We start from the raw sequence: 19973 nt of genomic DNA, 5'->3' as shown, positions 1-19973 counted from the left end.
ACGTCATAGCCCGCGTCCTGCATCCAACTTTCCCGCTGCCTCGCTATCTGCTATTATTTCGTTCGATCTGGTTGTTCACGTTCACCAGCATAGCCTCCTAGGAACAAGAACAAGCCCTCCCCCGTTGACCTACAACCGAACAAACAGCTCCTTGTACTCGTACCCTTCTTTTGTTGATTGCTCGATTGCACAAACGCCTCCTTGTCTTTCCTCTCTCTTTATCCCTCTCATTCACGCCGTCACTGAACAGAAGCCCAGCTTGTCTCGTTGGCCAAAGCTTTGTGTCACTCCTTCAAAAAGTCCTCGTCCCATCTTGACTGAGTCTGCAACGCGGGCCTTCCACGCGACCATCAGTCATGCTTTTGCATCCACCACACCCTCTCGACTCTCGACAATAGCTTTTCTCGGTCGGACATCCTAAGACCCCAACATGTCTTTCAACGACACCCTAAGCCTTGGTGGAAACAGCACCGCCGCCGGCCAGAAGAATGGTCAGAGCGCCGGTCAATTCGCCGCCTCCCTTGTCACCGCCATCGCAATCTTTGCGGTCGAAGTCGGCATTTTCCTCCTCATAAAAGACAGATTTGCCAGAATATATCAGCCCAGGACATACCTGGTCCCGGAAAGAGAGCGAACGAAACCAACCGCGCCCGGGTGGTGGAAATGGATAAAGCCCGTCCTGCATACGAGCAACTCCGAATTCGTGCAAAAGTGTGGCCTGGATGCCTACTTCTTTTTGAGATACCTACGAACTCTCCTGAAGATCTTTGTCCCGGCCGCCCTGATTATCTTGCCTATCTTGATCCCTCTGAATATGGTGGATGGGCGAGGTGCTCGATGGGCAACCGGCCGCAATGAGAATGGCACCAATGTCACCGGCCTGGATCAGCTGGCATGGGGAAATGTCGCGCCTGAACATACCGGACGGTACTGGGCCCACTGGCTACTTGGTTTGGGTTTGATCATTTGGGTCTGCTTCGTTTCTTTCGATGAATTGCGCAACTATATCCGCATGCGCCAGGCCTACTTGACCTCTCCGCAACACCGACTTCGTGCTTCCGCCACCACCGTCCTCGTCAGCTCGATCCCTCGAAAATGGTGCACTGTTGAAGCCCTCGATGGCCTCTACGACGTTTTCCCCGGCGGCATCAGGAACATTTGGATCAACCGGAACTTTGATGAACTCAGTGGCAAAATCAAGACACGCGATAAGCTCGCGGCAAAGCTAGAGGCCGCCGAGACGGAACTCATCAAGAAATGCTTCAAGAAGAACGAAGAAAACATTGCCCGGGCCGAAAAGGAGGCCGGCAAGAAACTTTCAAAACAGGAAAAGAAGCTTCGGGCCACCATTAGAGATGAGGTTGGCGAGCAAGCAGCTCACGGGCATGGCGTGAGCTCCGGGAATCCCCATCAAGTGAACCATAATCTTCGGGACGTCCTGGACGGCCCGGCTGACCACGATTCCTCTTCCATTTCGTCATCCGACACCGAATCGGACGAAGGTCAACAGCGTGAAAGACGTGGCATTCCCATTCCAATGATCGGGGAAGGTATTTCGGCAGTCACACATGGCATAGGCAAGGTTGGAAATCGAATGATTGGAGGGATTCGAGGAGTCAACCGGGGTTTAAACGATACTATCGATACCACCAACGGCTTCGTCCCAGCGGATGGCGAACAGAAAGATTTTGGCCGAGGTTCTGGTGAACAGCCCGAACCCAAGGCTGAAGTGCCTAGCACACCCCCAAAAGTCACTGGCAAACGAAGCCCAGCTGCCAAGGATGTGTTCTCAAAGACCGGGAGGGAGGCGATTGGCCGTGGACGAGCCTTAGAAAGGACCGAAGGTGACATCGAGCTAGGCAGTCCCATCTCTCAATCTAGTACAATGAGGGACGAGAAGACCCGAATGGAAAAGCCGCTCACTACGTTTCAGAAGCTCAAGAAAGCAATGGGGCTCGGCACCAAAGAAAAGGAACACATCGACTACCCTGCCGCCTTTGAGTGGGATTTTGAACATGATCCTGACGATGCAGTCTGGCGGCGCTACTTGAGCGACAAAGATCGTGACACCATGAGACTTCCGATTTTTGGTTGGCAGTGGATGCCTTCGCTCCCCTTGATGGGTGAGAAGGTCGACACTATCCGCTACTGCCGCAAGGAAGTGGCCAGACTCAATGTCGAAATCGAAGACGATCAAGCTCATCCGGAACGATTCCCTCTGATGAACTCTGCATTCATCCAGTTCAACCATCAGGTCGCCGCCCATATGGCTTGTCAGACTGTCAGTCATCACGTACCCAAACAGATGGCGCCTCGTCTGGTCGAGATTGACCCGAACGATGTTATCTGGGACAATATGTCGATTCCCTGGTGGTCGGCGTATATCCGAACCTTCGGTGTTGTTTCGGTCGTGGTGGGCATGATCATCCTGTGGGCAATCCCTGTTGCCTTCACCTCTGCTCTCTCACAACTGGAAACCGCGGCCAAAACATTCGCATGGCTTCACTGGGTTCTGGACATTCCTGCTTGGTTCAGAAGCGTGCTGCAGGGCGTCCTGCCAGCGGCTCTGCTAGGTCTGTTGATGTTCCTCCTTCCTCTCATTCTCCGATTTCTGGTGCGGACCCAAGGAACCCAGTCAGGTATGCTCGTGGAACTTTCAGTCCAGCGCTACTACTTCGCCTTCCTGTTCGTCCAGCTGTTTCTGGTCGTCTCGATTGCATCTGCCTTGACCCAGTTCTTCGCTCTGTTTACCAGTGTGGACGGGTGGACGAACGTTCCTAATCTGCTGGGCACCAACATCCCGAAGGCGAGCAACTATTTCTTCTCGTACATGCTCCTTCAGGCCATGTCGGTGAGCGCCGGAGCACTTGTGCAAGTCGGCTCACTCATTGGCTGGTTCATTCTGGCCCCCCTGCTAGACAGCACAGCACGAGCCAAGTTCAAGCGGCAGACTCAGTTGTCCAACATTCAATGGGGCACCTTCTTTCCCGTCTACACCAACTTGGCCTGCATTGGCTTGATCTACTCAGTGATCGCGCCGTTGATCCTGTTGTTCAACATTATCACCTTCTCTCTATTCTGGTTTGTCTACCGGTACAACACGCTCTATGTTACTCGATTCACCCGCGACACTGGTGGCTTGCTGTATCCCAATGCCATCAACTATACTTTCGTGGGGGTCTACGTGATGGAAATTGCCTTGATTGGCATGTTTTTCCTTGTCCGAGATGAGCATAACAACGTTGCGTGCACAGGCCAGGCCATTGGAATGATCGTCGTTCTCGTTTTGACGGCAGGGTATCAATATCTACTGAACAACGCCTTCAGCCCGTTGTTCAGATATCTCCCTATCACTCTTGAGGATGATGCAGTCCAACGAGACGAACAATTTGCCAGGGCCATGCAGAAGAAGCATGGACTCATTGAAGATGAGAACGAAGAGGTCCCCCTCGAAGATCAACTGGAGCTTAACGAGCGACGGGAGATGGAAGAAGACCGAGAAGCCGAAGAAAATGAGCGGCGAAGAATTGAGAGAGAGAGACAGAAGCGCCGCGCAAGACCAGCATCCCAACAGTCGCATCAAACGGAGCCATTACAGCTGCAGAACCCAGAAATCGCGATGAACCTGGATAAAGAGAGCAAAGGCATTCGGATGGTCAAGGCGGCAGCAGTCAAGACGGCCGGGACGACCAAGAACTTGATCCCACGGCCTCAACCACGCCAAGAACACCGCAAGTCATGGGCCGACCGGGATGAATCGCACAGTCGAAGAGCAGCCAACGTTGACAACGAAAGGGATGGGACATCACAGAGCGCTGACCGACAGTATGTGTCAGGAGAAGACGACCGTCAAGGGCGTGGCCGTACCTCGCACAAACGTCACTTGTCTCCCCATCTCGAGGTGTTGAACAAATTGAACAACTTCAACCCAGTGACAGGAAACGAAAAGGACGTGGAGGCCCAGCGAGCCGCACGCACCGAACTTGCGGACGCGCTCTTCGGGGGAGTCCACGACGAACTGGAAGACCTGACGCCCGAAGAGCGCGACAAGCTGGTGCAGCGGGCATTCCAACACAGCGCGCTCCGGGCCCGGCGGCCCGTGATTTGGCTGCCCCGAGATGAGATGGGCGTTAGTGACGACGAAGTGCACCGCATGGGTGACTTCAGCAGTCATCTCTGGGTCAGCAATGTGCGGCAAGGTCTCGACTCGAAGGGTCGCTGCGTGTATAGTGGCACGCCGCCGGACTTTAGCGAGGTCGAATTGATTCAGCTGTAGTTTGTGCATTTGCGGCCCTTGGACCATGGGGTGGTGGTCGGTATAGGGAGGTGGGCGGTGAGATGAGGGATGATCATGGTGTATAATAGTGACGATGACAATGATGATGACGATGATGATGGCAAGCCCTTCGAAGTTGGCCCTCGAAAGATTTACTCGTCTTTTGTGACACAGTACATACATACGTGCAAAGCCTTTGGGTCGCGAAAAGGGGTGGGTGTGTATTAGTGTATTAATATTAATATTATATGCAAGAAACGTGGTGATGGTTCCGGGAGGTGTTAAACTCGACATTTATTAATCATCTTCATTCACCCAGATCAAGATCGGGCTTGTTCTTTCTGTATCCAAATATACTCTCTACATCCATCAGGTCAGGTCGATTTCTGTCAACCATGTCAATCTCAAATCAGCCACCACCCACCGCCCGCTTGCTGAGGGGATAAATGCAGACAATCTGACATGCGAGCCTTCTCTGAGCAAGTTGTACATACAGAACATCACAATCCGCATCCGCACCATCAGGTACTAGAAACCAAAAGGCGCAATCCGATTGAACCTGCCATGCCATGACGCCCCTGGACTCCAATCATCCTTCCAGACAGAAAAGCTGTCACTGAATGCTACATGCGTTTCTGTTTCTGGCTGGTCCGGACTGGCTGGCAGCTCATCGCTTCGGACATGATACTGCTCGCGGTCGTGCGGTCGTGCGGTCGTGCGGTCGGATCTCATCCAGTTTCGTGACGCTTCTTCATCATCCTTTTGAGTTTCCGTGCCGCTCCAACGATTGGATCGCCAGCATAGATGTCATAGGGATCCTTTTCTCTTCCACTTTCCCCGCCCCATTGTATCCGAGTCCGCTGTTGCGTCGAAGGGCCTCCCTGACTGGGTTCCGGTACAGCATCCTCGGCGGCTCGGCGAGGCTGTTCCTCGCCTTCGTCACTATCGCTGCTCGACTCTTCGCCACCATCACCCAAGCCCAGAGCAGCTAATCGCCGTCGTTTCTCCGCAGCGGTCTCGCCTTCCGTCGTATCTTCTTCCTCCTCCGCTGATCGGATCCTGGCGAGTTGCCGTCTCCGGAAGTCGGCCGCAGTCTGGCCTTGACTATGCCTAGCTACAATGGACGCCACGTCGTGGGTGGGGACCTCGGACCTATCTTCATCATCTCCATCATCATCATCCTCATCATCTTCGCTCTCGACCTCACTGTTCTGGCTCTGTTCTGCAGTGGTTCTTCGTTCAGGTAGGGTCCGGCGCGACGGGCTGAAATAGTCCTCATCGTCGTCCGGATCCTCTTTCTGTATTTTCCGGCCAGTGTCAAGACGTGCGTCGTTTGAGCTGGCACCTGTCTTTGTCTCCGCCCGGGGGCGCCCAGGTCTCTCGTCGGAAGTTGTAGACCCATCTCGCTCCATCTCCTTTTTGATCTTGACTGCCTGATGCAACTCGCGTCTGACGGCTTCGGGAGCATCGCTTTCGTCTACCTCTTGGATCTTACCCTTGGCATCAAGTTGCTGCATTTGTTTGATAAAGTCTTTTGTCGACAGCCGCCTTCCAGATCCCAGGGCGATGGCGCCAGGAGCATCACGAGCCTTTTTCTGGAGTCCAGTCAATCCATATTGATTGGAACTTGAGATGATCATCCTTAGGCCATCGTCTAGTGACGCTTGGGAGCCTTGGGAGCCTCGTCGTTTGAGACTAGACTTCCTCTCCCCCGGCTGTCCACTGCCTTCTTTCATCTCTTCGAGGGCAGCCTCCGGGTTGCTCGTTCCACCGCCATCAGCCTGTCGACCCAGGCCCACCCATGTGCTCATGCGCCGCAAACCTTCTCGCAACTGCTGCTCTCGGTTCTTGTCCCCAGTATTGGCGTCACTAGGTATTGTGTAGGTTTTGATGACTTCGCCGTCCTCGTCCTCGACAATGATGGAGTTACCGAACTGATAGGCATGTGCGGGCCCTCTCTTTGGCTCCGCCCTCTTTGATGGGCCAGCTATGACGCGATCGTCTTTTTCGTCTTTACGCCGGCCAAACCCTTTCCACTGATCGAATTTTTGTCGAATGCTCTTCTGGGGTTGTCCCAGAGCTTCTTCTAGGTGATGTTCCAACTCTTCACCCTCATTCAATGCATGGGATTCATGTTTATGTTTGGTGAACTGGCCTGATTCGTCTCTAGCCAACCGATTGCGGGCCTTCTCGATAGCATCGGCCTTTTCAGCCGGCGTCATGTTAGTCGCGTCGATGGTATCTACAACATTGCCTTCTTCATCTTCAACGACAATGTCTTCCCCTTCGTCGTACACTTCAACTTCAGCAGGTGTCTCAGATGACGGCTCTCTTTCTCGTTTCTGTCGCCCCATAGATTCCACGGCTTCCGCCTCATGTTCCGCTTCGAGCTGATAACGTTCAGGGGAAGAAGTTGGAGATCCGGTCACGAGCTGGTCTTGTGGACTCTCTGGCGATGGCTCTCCGGACTTCTCGAACAACGTGTCTGAGGTAGACCCCGGGTGAGAAACACCATGTTCCGAAAGTCTCGCCGGTGCAATAGCACTCTGACTGATTGGCCCACCTGGACGGTCCTGAAGCTCCCTACTTTGTCGTTTCCGCCTTTTGGGTCGTCCAAGGCTTGACGACCTGGATCCCGGTCTCTTTTCGTACTCATCCTCGCGTTGTCGGCGAAGGCGAAGCTTGGGGATGCCCACGGGAGGGAGTTCGCCAGGAGGAATGTCTAGCTTGTCGTCCGCCTCTAACTCTGAGCTGTCCATACGTGCCATTGATCTGGACTGAGACGAGATCCGTGGTAGGCGGTTCATCCAAGCGGGACCCTTCTCGTTGTCCTGGGTGTAAGAAAGAGTGATCGTTAGGGTGTTGATGCGTTTACCCAGCGTGAAAACTGCAATTGACGATCCATGTACCAGGATGGATGAGACGACCAAGAATGTCACTACTGGCCATACCAGGTAGATCAGGTTGTAATCTTTTGAACCGGGTGCCGGAAGTTTGGCTAGAGGCTCGGTGGAATCAGTCTCGAGTTCTGCTCGAGCTAGAATGGCCACAAAGATGGCACCAACCCCAATGGGGCCGAAATGGCCGGCAAACAGCGCTTCTCGCCACGTTTTGACATCCGGAATAAATGGCTTCAACGCCAGCATGGCGGGAATGCGACGGAAGAAGATGACAAAAAGGGAGATGATGACAAGTCTCCAGGGGACCAAGCCGTGCTCGGGTGAGTTGTATTGCTCCCAGGGTACGATGGTACCAAAGTAGACAAAATAGGCCAAGTTGATGAGTAGGTCAATCACGTTGGAAACGTGCGACTCCTCGGTCTTTTCGGTGAACCAACCATCGTTGGAAAAGCCAACCCCAGCAGCAAACCCGATCAGGAGATCGTCCATGCCTAGCATGCTACCCGACCCAGCGCAGAATAGTGCCAGCACGAAATAAAACACGAGGAAGCTCTCTCGGTCGATCAAGCCACGTCGCTCGGCAAATTTGATGGCATGACGGCCAATGTAGCCCACCATAACTCCATAGAAGGCGCCGAAGATACATTCGTAGAGGATCGAGATTACTACCCAGTGAAAGACCACATCTCGAGCACCCAGGTTATATCTCAACAGATAGAGAGAAAGGTAGATGAAGGGGAATGCCATTCCGTCGTTGCAGCCCGATTCGGCAGACAAAAGGTCTCGAAGATGTTTTGGAACCCGTTTGGCAAATTTGCCCTTTCCCACGACGGACGAGGCCAGGACCGGATCCGTGGCTGTGACGCAGGCCGCGACCACCAGAGACTCTAGCCATGTGAGAGGGACAATCATCCACCAGATAAAAAGACTGGTGACGAGCCAGCCAAAGGTCATGACCGGCACGAGCAGGAACACGACGGATTTCCAGTGTCTCTCCATATATGCCTTTGGCAGTTCGACACCGACGGCAAAACATTGAACGACGAGTACTATGCGGGAGAACTCGAGAGTGATCTGGTCGGTGTTTCCCCAGGTCAAGGGATTGATGAGATTGGCGGCATGTGGACCAAAGATAACACCGCACAAGGTCGCAACCGAGGCCTCGCCAATATACAACTTTTCCTTGATGAACAACGAGCAAAGCATAAATATGCTGGTGAATCCGCCAAGAATGATGTACACCAAATGCGGTTTGTTTATAGACAAGTGATCCCATGCCATCTTGACGGTAGAAGTAGAAGATTGTGATCAGGACCGTGACAGGCTGCGCTGCTGAGGTGATGAGTTCTGGTATCTGAACGCCAGACTCGGACTGGGTGACAGACTCCTCCAAAGATTGTGGTATAACCAAGGTTCATTTGCAGCTTTCAGAGAAACGCCCTGGTCCGGCCAACACGCAGCGGTTATCCCCAGTCTTTGCTTTGTCTTGGATCGAGTTCGCAGTGCAGTATCCGCTGCATTCAGGGAACAGTGAGGCCGTGCGCTGACCGGAGCAGCCGAAGGAAAGAGTGGCCTCGAAAGGCGGTGCCGTGCTCGGGTCTCGGGGAGATGGAGGTTGCCTTGGGCCAGAAGAGCGAGAGTGGAAGAGCGGACGGAGGCGCAGTCGTCAAAAGTGATTAGGATAGGTACTTGCGATAAAACGGACTGCCGCTCGGGAACGCAAGCCAATAATGATCGAAGCTCGCTCAGCACCAGAGAGAGATTGGTGCCGTCGAGAAAAAGAAAAGATTGTCTGCCAAGTTGCGAGAACGCGAGTGAGTGTCGAAGTTGGAGCCTCGGGGTGCTGATTACAGTAGAGATCCCTGTCACAACCTGGGCTCCCTTCTCCGGCATGGGGCGCAACTCCACCCAAGTCAAAACGACAGAAAGGTCGATACTGTCCTCTTTTGGCTCGCTGGGGGAAGACACACCAGTGTGTCGAGTGTTGAGGAATGGCGACAGATACAGTGTGGCCGATAGCCTCACTCCAGTTGCTTTTGTGAGAGAATGTCTCCTTACCGCGCGATTCACAGAGTATTCTGTATCCGTACAGAGTACGTAGTTCTCGCGGTGGCGAGGAGTGCCGAGCAGCTGGAGTCACCTAGATTAGTGCTAGAGACCACTCTGGACTAGGTACGTAGTCGGCGGTGACTCGGTGGGAGGGCAGTACGTACTACGTACCCGTACTCCGTAGTGGTGAGGACCGCAGCTGCGCCAAATCATAGAGACTGGTGGGGTGCCTTAGGGCCCAGTGGGCGCCCAGTCCCCAGATACTACAGAGTACGTACTTCATCCTCTATCAAGAAGGTAAGGAGACTACATAACCTACCACGGCTGCCTGATATACGTCGCTGCCGGTGCACTTGAAGTACTCCGTCCTCCGTACGGACACGTTACCTTGATATCGCTATTAATACTACTACCTCAGGCACCTACAGGCTACTACTAGGTAGGAGGCACCGAGTTTGCGGCCAAGTACGACCAAGACCCGGCCTGGGCTTGGCATCCTTGGACTGACGAACTTGAAGTTTTTGCAACATCACACACAGTATCCGTACACAGTACGGAGTACGCAGGACGCAGGACGGAGTACGCCCGTATGGAAGACAGATTCACCAACCACCCTGCCGCACTTTCACCATCATCCACTGGCCGCCTGCAAACTCATAGCCTTTGGAGACGATCCTCTTTGCAACCATCAGCCTTGGGGCCCTCCTCCTTGCCTCTGTTTACGCGAGCGGAAGCCTTAGGCCCTGAGCCCTCCACACTGGCATCGGACCTAAAAATTGCAGCCGGCACTGCAGTTGGCTGCCTGCATCAAAAGGAAAGAAACAGTCCGAAATACTGGCGGTCCTGTCTGGTGAGATTCCATGCCTTTACTGGATCCCCGCCGAAGGACTCAGCACTATTCATGAATGCAAAAATACCATGGGGAGCCGGTAGGAAGCATCAAGTAGGTATTCAAAGGGCCAACCGAGTAAACAACGCCAGCGCAGTACTTGGGTCACAGCACACGCCACGACCACCGCCGTTTCCGTGGGTCATCTCAATCAAAGAACAATGCTCTTGCATGCGTCATGGTCGTTAAAATAAGCCTGTCCGCCCAATGCCGACTCAGGTACCCTTTCCATCTGCCCCTTTCTCTGTCTTCCTCTGGACTATTAGGTCCGGCGATTGCCTCGCCAAACCAACGTGAGGAACCTCCTACGGCCCACTGTGCAGGCGCCGCATTTTCAGTCCTTCCAGGTGGAAAACTCCGTTAAATGCCAATAATCCTGTACTTTTGCAAATTTGAGGTTAAAGATGGTGCCTCAAATAGTGATCGTTGTAGTTTCGTATCGGAAAGATATGTTGCGATCCTATGTCCTCACAATTCATATATACCGGCATCTTTTTTGCCGAGACCGTGGCCCCGACTGGACGGTTCAAGCAAGATCTGCGTCCAGTAGCGTGCTGAGGTGACTGCGGAAACAGATCCAGTGGTTAGATTCGTCCCCATATCGCCAGTCGGGAGCTTGTTCATGGCGTCAGGAACGGGCGATTGAGGCCAAGGCTCGCTCTCTGATATGCCCAGCTTGGGTTTCGAGTGAACGGGCCATGAGCTTGAAAACTGCATTTGAAAATCAGTATACCGCATGACATGGGACACGACGGACTCACCCGGCCAAACAGCATCTCTTTCAAGTAGATATGCCGTCAGGACCAGAATTCTGCTTCCGTGTCCGCCTTCTCGAGCGCCCGCAAGGTCGTAGCCAGCTTGTGATTCAATTTTCAGTTCAGCACTTGCCAGGATTTCGTCGATCTTGTGAATCAACTTTCTGTCTTCGTCCTCCAGGAGCAGGATACCAGGGACCTCCATCAGGTTTATCTCGTCTCTGCCGATAATCCCAAGATACTTACCCACCCGCTCCTGGACCGTTGCTATCCACTCGGCCAAGACCTGTGCACAATCAAAGGCACACATCGCCGACTGCGTGGGCAGCTCCCGAGAAGTATGCTCTGCGAAACTGAGACCGAGTTTGTCCGAGATTGACAATGAATCGGCTGCATAGTAAGCTGCCTTTCGGAGGTATCGTTCTCGCCGTGACAATTGGGATTCTCCGAATTCCGGTCCCCTTGGTCCCGAAACATCTGGATCGGCCTCACCTTTTGTAGATGATGTTGCTGATTCCTCGCGTCTATTTTCCACTTCAGCTGTCGGCGATGCATGATTCTTGAGCCCATTTGATGTTTCTGGAGTTTGGGTCGACTCCGGACCTTTTGCCAGTTCTTCAGCCATGGCATCGTAGTCACGCTGCCAGAAGGCTTCCTTCGACCTCCCAAAGTTGACAAAAAGGCGGACATACGCAAGGTCAAGCAGTGGGATGCAATCAGCGGACAAGGGTCCTGCCCCAAAAGGGTTTGGGCGCTCGAGGCTATGGCTGGGATTGCTCGCCCAAGCAGCTTGCCAAGCACGAAGTGCTGGCTCGATGTGAGCGTGCATTTGCTCAGTCTCACTTGCGGTCCATTGCCGTCCGAGATGCCGTTGACGAGTCTCCCAGATGTAGTTGTGCAAAGCATTGACCAGGATCAGGCAGCCAAAGGTGCTCGGTTTGAGCTCCGACTCGCTGGCGGGTACGTGCGAAAGACTTGCACTGCTACGCCGCCTCTGTCGTTGGGCAGCCATCAGAAGGTGAGTCAATGATTCGGCGAAGGTGGTGCAGCTGGCCTCTGCGCTTGCTGCTCCTCCAAGGGTCCGCCACGCCAGAGCCGACTCGGCAGTCCAGAACTCTTCATCGCAAGGTAGGTTCAGCCGGATCTCGGAATTGGTGAGTGCTGGAGGATGGTTATATGCTGTCACCAGCATGCTTGAGAGTATGAAGACAGCATACAAAGTCCGCTTGCGTTCCTCTGTCACTTTCCACTCTATCCAGTCAGAGTCCTCCGTGTCATTGATCATGGGATTCCAACCGTCACGCGTGATGCCACTCGTCTGACCGTTGACAGAGTGGACTTGACGGCCGGGCGCAGAGAGTCCTTGGGAAGGGCGTGCAAGTTCGGCACCGCGCGCAAGGCTGACCAGGGCTGCACAGTGATTGCTCGCTAACTCGGCGGCTGTTTTGTCACCACAGTTGTGTCCATATATGACATTCAGTAACATGGCCTGGACCAGCCAGAGCGGCGTGTCCTCCCGTTCCGTAGCATGTCGCGGGGCGAACTGCGTTTTGGTCATATTGGCCTTGCGCCGTTCTTCCAGATAGCTGCTAATGAGACGTTTGGCACCTTCAAAGAGATCCCTCGAGTGGGAGACCTCGTGTTCGTACAGAGCCCCGATGGCGGCAATTGATAAGATCAGACAACTACCCCCTCCGGCAACGGCTGTCTGGCCAAACTGAGATTGGCCCGATACGAGCCTGACTGGGTTGATATGGTCCGATGATTCAAAGTTGAGCGAAGCAATATGGAGAAAGGGGAGATGGGGATGGAAATACTTGATGTATGCGGCCACGTAACGTTGGAGCTCCTGGGTGCCTGGGAATGTGCTCGCATTGAACCCTTGCGCTCGGCAAGGATTGCCAGGAGATAATGGTGAACTAATGGCCGGCTGCGAGTACTTCCGCTGTCCAAAGCCGGCATTCTGGGAGAGACCAGCAATCAAGACGCTCCGAACATGGTCACTCACTAAATCGGAAGACATTGTCGAAACAGAACTCTTGCCAAGGCTATTACTGTCCATCGATGCTGTGGATGAGGTGGAAGCGGGGCCGTCTGTACTAAGTGGTAGTTGGAAACCACTGAAGGGCATGCTTGACTGCATTGTTGACGGGTCCAGGGAGCCGAACTCTGGCGGAGTTGGAAGGCTGAAGTCTAGAGAAGCTCCGCGAGGCAACAATGACTTCGGTGAAATCGTCTCAACTGGGCCATGCATCATCTCAGTGAAGGTGGACATCAAATCCATGCTGACTGGGCTATTGGCCATAGGTGCCTGTGCCATAAGGCTGGTAGACCACAGACTAACATTGGAGGCTGCAGTGTGTTGCATTGCTGCGCAGCTTGTATCGCTTGTCATGTCGTTCAACCCAGCTGGGCTGTTGGTGCTCATAGCAGAAGGGGAAGAGTCATCGATTGCGTTCTCGTTGGCTTGTACAAACGACATCTGGTTTTCAAAGCCTTGCGCGATCCAGTCAAAGCTTGCATCATCGTCAGCCATTGCCTGGGAAGCTGTCATCCCGTGCAACGTGTGTTGGAAGGGCGATGATGAAGCATCCAGCCCCAGCCCCTGTAAGCCAGTCATGTGGAGTGCATGTGGATTGATAGTATCCCCATGGTCTGAGTCGAAGCTCATAAACCCCATACCGAACTCAGCACCAAACCCGCCGAAAGGTGGCGCAGTACGCAGGCCACTCGAAAGATCAAGAGGAAGTCCGTGGGTTTCAAGCTTGGGAAGTTGGAAGTCTTGGGTGTTGACATTTGCACCGCAATAGGTATAGCCCTGGGAGCTGGCTATTGTGCCCACGTTATCGGGATGGTTCTGACCGGGTTTGACCGTCCGACCAACATTCCGAGTCGAATTGGCCAGCATACCGAGGGTCGAAGAGTCTACGTGGCTCAGAGTGTTTGCCCGTGGCCTCATCGACGGCGCTCCGTTTGTCGTCGAGTTTTTGCGCACTCTCCCAGTCGCAACCCCTGCAGCGCTTTCTCGCCGACCAGCCCTTGGACGCGAGGATGGTGTGGTCGAGGAGTGGAGTTTCTGTTGGTGCCGGAGCAGCAGATCGCGCCTGGCGAAGCATCGCGCACATTCAGGGCATTCATATGGCTTCTCCTTGGTGTGGGATCGCTCGTGACGTTTTAGGTGCTCTAAACGGGCAAAAGATCGCATACAGGTCAAGCACACGTGAGGGCGAGGTTTGTCGGTCTTCGGAAGGGGAAATGTTGGTGGTCTCTCTAACTGACTGGCAGGCACATATTCACCGGTTGATGAAGCTTTGCTCTCTTCCTCTCTAGGGACTAGCACCATGTCAGTCAAAGCAAGAGACATTGACATCCCTGACTTACCCGGGTCAGGTTTATTGACGTCCATCATCACATTCGAGACAGCTTCGGCAGGGGCTGCGGCGATGACGCCCGTGCCCAGTCTGTTATCCTCAATAGAAACTGGCATCGGCTCTCAGCGCTCCAGTCGGGGTTATTCCGCAAGCCAGCCTTCCCAAGCCCAGGCTCTTGAATATCTCTTCCTTTGACCCAGGCAGCAACCGGAGATCGAATGGCTTGGTTTGACAGGAGAGCATATGCAAGGCTTCAGACGCCGGAGACTTGCAGTCGTGCAGCAAAAGGAGTAAAAGCACTTGTGACCGGCAAATCAAGAAGGCAAGTTCGATGATGCTGGTGCAAATTACAACGTTCGTAAGGGTCAACTTAGGCGGAGAAGGACCGAGGCCTCAGTTTGAAGTAGAACTATACAGTAAGTCGGAAGGAGAGAGACGTAGCACCGTCGTTGATGTCCAGGCAGTCATGTACACTTTGACCAATATTTCCCTCTGCGCAACTTTAGCATTGGAAGTGACCTAGGAGTGAGGGCAAAATCCAATGAGAAACCACACACGTCGGCGGGTGTGCTAAGCTACTTACCTCAAAAAGTATTTACGGACCTCGACGAAGGGCAAGAAGGTACATACGAGGCAGTAAATGAAATGACTGAGGGCGAAGCTGGTGTACAAGAGTACTCGTGATAGCGTGGAAGGCCGGAGGGGACAAAGCTTTTTAGACTTTGAACGTCAGAGATGGGAAGGATGCGACCGTGGTTGGCGGCGGCGGCGTCGTGGCTCTCGAGTGGCAACACGAGAAGCAGTAGGATTGGCAGTCGGTCGACTCAGGCAAAAAACTGTTGATTCTGGAGTGGCAGTGATGGTGGGTTGGAGGTCGCCGCGCCTGGGCTGGGAGAGGATGCCGGTCGACGCAGGGTCGTTGCAGGCCGAGGATCTCTGCGCAGGATGGCCAAGGTATGGAGTAATTATGTACTATGGAGTAGTCTGTCTGGGGTATGGAGTTTTTGCTTGCGGAGCGGTCTTGAAAACGGCTAAGCCGTTGGCGGGAGAAGACTCGATGTGAGTGGTCCGAACAGGGACGCGACTTCCTGGACTCTTGGAGGGTGCAGCGCCGGCGGCGGTCGCTTGTAGTAGTGGTGGTGGATTATGTATGAGCGCGGGCGAAGAATCAGATACTCCCGCACAGAGGGCTCTGAAACGTGAACGACAAACGGCACCTTTCGGAGTGGTGATGGAAGGAGTGAAGGACAGAGAGATGCAGTGCAGTTGCAGTGGCAGTGGGTGACAGTGAATTGAAAAGGCAGTCAAGTCGTAACAGTGATGATGGAGGTCGTCTTGTTGAGGGACCTTTGGTGGATGGCAGGATGGACTCTTTCTTACATTATTGAGGCCTTAGCCATGCGTTGATGTCGACGGGCCTACGGATATGGGTACTAGAGTGTACGGAGACGTCAGGGATGGAATAATACATATCCCTGTGCCCTGACATGTCTGTATTATTAGTGGGTGGCTTGGAGCGAGGCACAACTTCAATGCAACTGGATTAACAATAACAATTGGGTGCACTGCGAACCCACAGCGGACTCCTGCCGCTCATCTACCCCAGGGACATGCCCGCGGCTAAACGAACAGTCTCCCCAGTCCCCAGTCCTTGCTGCTAGGCACCAAAACTGCAGCTTCAGCTTTGGGGACTTCCTCTTCAGAAGACCGAGGCCGAGCACAGGACTCCGTAGTGTCATGCCGGTGCGAAAAACCTTGTACTCAGGTATCTCAGTATATCCAGGCACGGCTATTGACTGACCTCTGGCCAGCAGTACTCCGTACACTGCACACAGTACACAGTAGTAGCTACACAGTAGCCTACAGTACGGCATGCGCTGGCTGACAAGCTACGGTGCCTACCTAGGTAGCTACCAGGCAGGCAGGCAGGCAGGTCAGGTAGGTTGGTAGGTGCCTTAGGTACATGTAGTACTTCAGGACCTACTAGGGATAACTTACCAACGTTCTCAAGGTCTCGATAGATACGGCACTGTGACTGTGTGGTCCAACGGAGCGTCACCGAAAGGCTGTCATTATGGTTCAGCTCAGCAATAGGGTAGTATACATTAAGTACCTTCCTAGATATAATATATGTGACCTTGTACCTCCTGAATCCAGTATGAGATTGTCAGGGTCCCCCGTATGATTGTGCACCATATGGCGCGTTACAGAGGTGTGGAGTGGTTCTAGGTATGGCACAGTTGGCGGTGGAAAGGTGGTGGAAGCTGCGAGCTGAGAGCGGCGTGGTTCGCAGCCCGGTGGATAGCCCGGGGAATGGTCACTGGATGAGTTTCCAACCCCACAGATGTGCCAGTCCCGCCCGTGGCCACAGGGATCAGCCTCCCAAATCGATCTGCGACATAGTAACATGCAGGACTGTACTACAGTAACGAATTATTTACTCCGTACTCCGTACTATGATTCACCCGCGATGAGACACAGACCTACGAGGTATGGAATGCACCTCAGCAGTAATGGTAATGTAGGGTAGCAACATCAATCAGGCAACCCTCTGAGACCAGCCAGGGATCTTCCCAGGCCTCCTGCATGCTCCAGAGTCCAGACTACTATGTCCAGGCTAAAGCAGGTAACCCTATGCACCTCATCTCCAGGGCTAAGGGCACTAAGATCAACTGTTGACTTGTGGCTTGTCTCGAGCCGTTCTGTCTGTCAGTCACTCGCGGTCAGGAATTCCAGGTGCGCAGACTCAGTAGCAGTACCTCGAACCTCGCATTTCCCTCTTGCCAGACTTCCGACTTCCTCAGGCTCAGAACAATGGCCATCAGGGCACCGTGATACACGGCCACAGATTCAAGCACAGGTTCGCCCCAAGCAGCATACGTACTCAGTCTTCCACGGACGATCCTTCCGATACAGTTTTGCACCGGCCGCAGCTCGACAGGTCCACCAGTTCCAACCCCAGTGCCACTAGGACCGAGTCACTCCTTGAATCCTGTGCGTCCATGGCGACGGCTCGTTTCCAAATTTCGAGACTACTTGCCGTTGACGGCTGTCACACAACTCATCCTTGACCCTGCCTTCCATCAACCGATCCCGTGAACTGTTCAGTCATTCCAGCTCGTCACCACTCATCCACCGTCCCGATTTTGAAGAGCAGGACGGAGTATTTACACACAAACCAAGATGTCAAAAGAAACGAACCCACCTGCCTGTCGTCGACCCCGTCTCTCCACCACTGATGTCCCCATGGTTTTGTGCAGACCACCCAGCGTCGAGTTCGTATCTGACGGGACTCAGGATGCTAGAAGCCCGATCAGATGAGGCCCGCAACAACCGGAAAGCACAGATTGTCAATCATACACGTCATCTTCCCCGAGGGAAGGTGTCTACGCATACGGTCTTGGGACTGGCTTGTTTGGAGTTGGCCAGGCGTTTGTAGTGTCTATCCCACTATTCTGCATCGATGCTACAGTGAAGTTTAAACCTTCTGGACGAGCCCTAAGAAACTTTCTCTGTCCGAAGAAAGGAAGGTCCAAGGTCCAAGATCCATCCTCCATCCTGTACCGGCGTCGAGAGGATGGTCCGTGTGCAGGTGCTATTCCAGAACTGAGTGCAAATCTGGGGTGGTCATGAGACAGCGCCATGACAACTGTCACAGGCAAAAATGCGGTGGGCTCCCCACAATCGGCCGTCTTCCTGCTCCAGAGCCGTGAAGTGCCTAACGCTATGTGGCTTAACTGCGCCGCTCATCGCTTCCGCAGACGTCCTTTGCTCCTGGGGGCGGCATACCACATACGAGTACCACGCGGCGCATGAATGGGAATTGCCGCGCAACCTTTCTTGAACGCAGCAGGAAGACCGTTAACTCACAGGCTACTGCGGGCTGCCATTGCTTTCAACCTCGTTTGCTCGGTCGCTGCTCCACCCATGATGTGCGGGTCTCAATCTTGTCAAAGTCCTCGTGCAGATGGTGTGAGCCAAAGATGGCCTCTCAGCCTCGGGTGTCCTAAATTTGTAGGGTTTAAAACGTGCTTTTCGTGAAGAGCCTGGCCGAAATCTGGATCTGGCATCGTGGCTCTGTCCTGGCCAACCTTAGAGAACACAACAACAGACTCACGCCCCAGTGTCCGCCACAGGATGTATTTTGAAGCAAGTTGTCGACGATGGACGCGTATGTTAGACCACTGGAAGGTTTCAGCGGCTTTCGCCCAAAAGCCGTGCCTAAAAGCCGTGCCTTTCGGCGAGACTCCTGCCTCTCTACGACGGCCAAAGGCCTCATCTCTCGCGAAGGACCCTTCTTTCACAGTCGGTCGCCAGACTGCAACTGCGATGCCTGATCGATTCTGACATACCTGACTGGCCCGGAAATATGGACTCTGATTGAATTTGTGCATCAGCATGTGGATCGTATGTGCACTAGCACTGTCGATGGAAGCAACCACACCTTGTATTGACTGGAGAGCATGCAGTCTCGGTTGAACAGGGCCAAAGCAGTATTCTCTGGAAAGTGATCCACCAACCGTCCTGTCCTCTGCTATTCGTGCCTAATAGGTCGTGGCAAGATGCCCTTCCAGCCGACTCGACAAACAAAACTACGCAAACGGATGTGATATGCATTGACTGGTCCAAGACTCCAAGGTCCCAATCCCAGGATCCACAGGATTGATGGATGATCTTTGCCGAGCCGCGACTGATCGGCTCCTTCGAGAAAGAATTATAATGGCCGTAGCACGAACGTGGCTGTAGAGCATTTCAGGATCGTCAGGATCGTCAGGATCGGCAGGATTGTGAGGAAGTTGCCCCTCCCATGGGACCGGGTCAGCCAGCTCCCGCTCCTTTGCTGCAGTGTGTCAAGTCAAGTCAACTCAAGTCTGGAGGTTGTCTGTATGTTTAAGTTTTCCAGAGGGCACATTGCATGAGGTCTGACTGCCGGTGCACGAGGCTGGACATGGCAAATCGAATGGGCTGAGGCGCTCGCAGTCCATCTTGATCGACGTGCCGGGCGGCTTAGGCCATGCTGCCAGTTAGGATCGGCGTGTCTGCGTGCAGCCTTGCTGAAGAAGGAAGTGTCTGCATCCCCATCCCAGCGTCGGTTGCAGAGTATACCTGGACAAAAGCTGTGCCGTGCCATACTGTTGTTACATGCCCCTGCGGTTTGGCCACGACCATTAATTCTGGCAGAATAGAACAACCTCTAGACATGGACGACAGCTTCGAAGCTAAAGTGTCATCATGAGCCTGTACGATTGATTGATTGCCTTGCTCACAGCTTCCATGTGAAGAAGCGAGCAATCTTTCCACAGAGCAATCCCACGTCACATCTCCAGTGAGGCGAGGGCAACACAGCTCGTATCGCACGCGGCTTGGGCCCGACATCGGCCTCGAACCCGACCTCCGTGTCCCCTGATGTCCAGGATCAGCCACATCATACCAGGATGCCGCAACATAGTTTGGTTGGCGGTGATGCAGATCCCCTCGTGCGTAATTAACCGTGCTGCATTTGTTGGGGAAAGTTTCGTGCCACTTTGTGAGGTGAAGGGAGATCGACATTCCGCTGAATCTGCATTCCTTTTGCTGAATAGAAGAGGGTGGATCTGCCACCCAAGAGAACCACACATCTGTCCTGTAAAGTGAATCCATCATACATGCAGTCTGGAAAGTTGGCACACAGCTTCTTATGTGGAGAGACCATGTCGCCGTTTGGAACATTATCCGCCCCATACCTGCTCACCA

The 19973-nt window shown here is 53.6% G+C and overlaps 3 protein-coding genes across 3 annotated transcripts; 1 reads left to right on the top strand and 2 right to left on the bottom strand.

Annotated features, from left to right (window-relative positions):
- Positions 1–430: 430 nt before the first annotated feature.
- A1O3_05078 (uncharacterized protein) lies at positions 431–4276 on the top strand (the record flags this gene model as incomplete). Its single annotated transcript, XM_007735206.1, has 1 exon — positions 431–4276. The coding sequence occupies one exon, from the start codon at positions 431–433 to the stop codon at positions 4274–4276; it is 3846 nt and encodes a 1281-aa protein (XP_007733396.1).
- A 728-nt stretch (positions 4277–5004) lies between these two features.
- On the bottom strand, positions 5005–8457 carry A1O3_05077 (CPA1 family monovalent cation:H+ antiporter; the record flags this gene model as incomplete). Its single annotated transcript, XM_007735205.1, has 1 exon — positions 5005–8457. The coding sequence occupies one exon, from the start codon at positions 8455–8457 to the stop codon at positions 5005–5007; it is 3453 nt and encodes a 1150-aa protein (XP_007733395.1).
- Positions 8458–10742: 2285 nt separating this feature from the next.
- A1O3_05076 (zinc finger protein ADR1) lies at positions 10743–14356 on the bottom strand (the record flags this gene model as incomplete). Its single annotated transcript, XM_007735204.1, has 3 exons — positions 10743–10825; positions 10876–14202; positions 14251–14356. 3 exons carry the CDS (start codon positions 14354–14356, stop codon positions 10743–10745), a joined length of 3516 nt encoding a protein of 1171 aa, XP_007733394.1.
- Between the last annotated feature and the right edge of the window lie 5617 nt (positions 14357–19973).

This window comes from Capronia epimyces (genome assembly GCF_000585565.1).
Source record: "Capronia epimyces CBS 606.96 chromosome Unknown aczIQ-supercont1.4, whole genome shotgun sequence".
NCBI classification, from domain to species: domain Eukaryota; kingdom Fungi; phylum Ascomycota; class Eurotiomycetes; order Chaetothyriales; family Herpotrichiellaceae; genus Capronia; species Capronia epimyces.
This window is presented reverse-complemented; position numbering and strand designations above follow the sequence as displayed.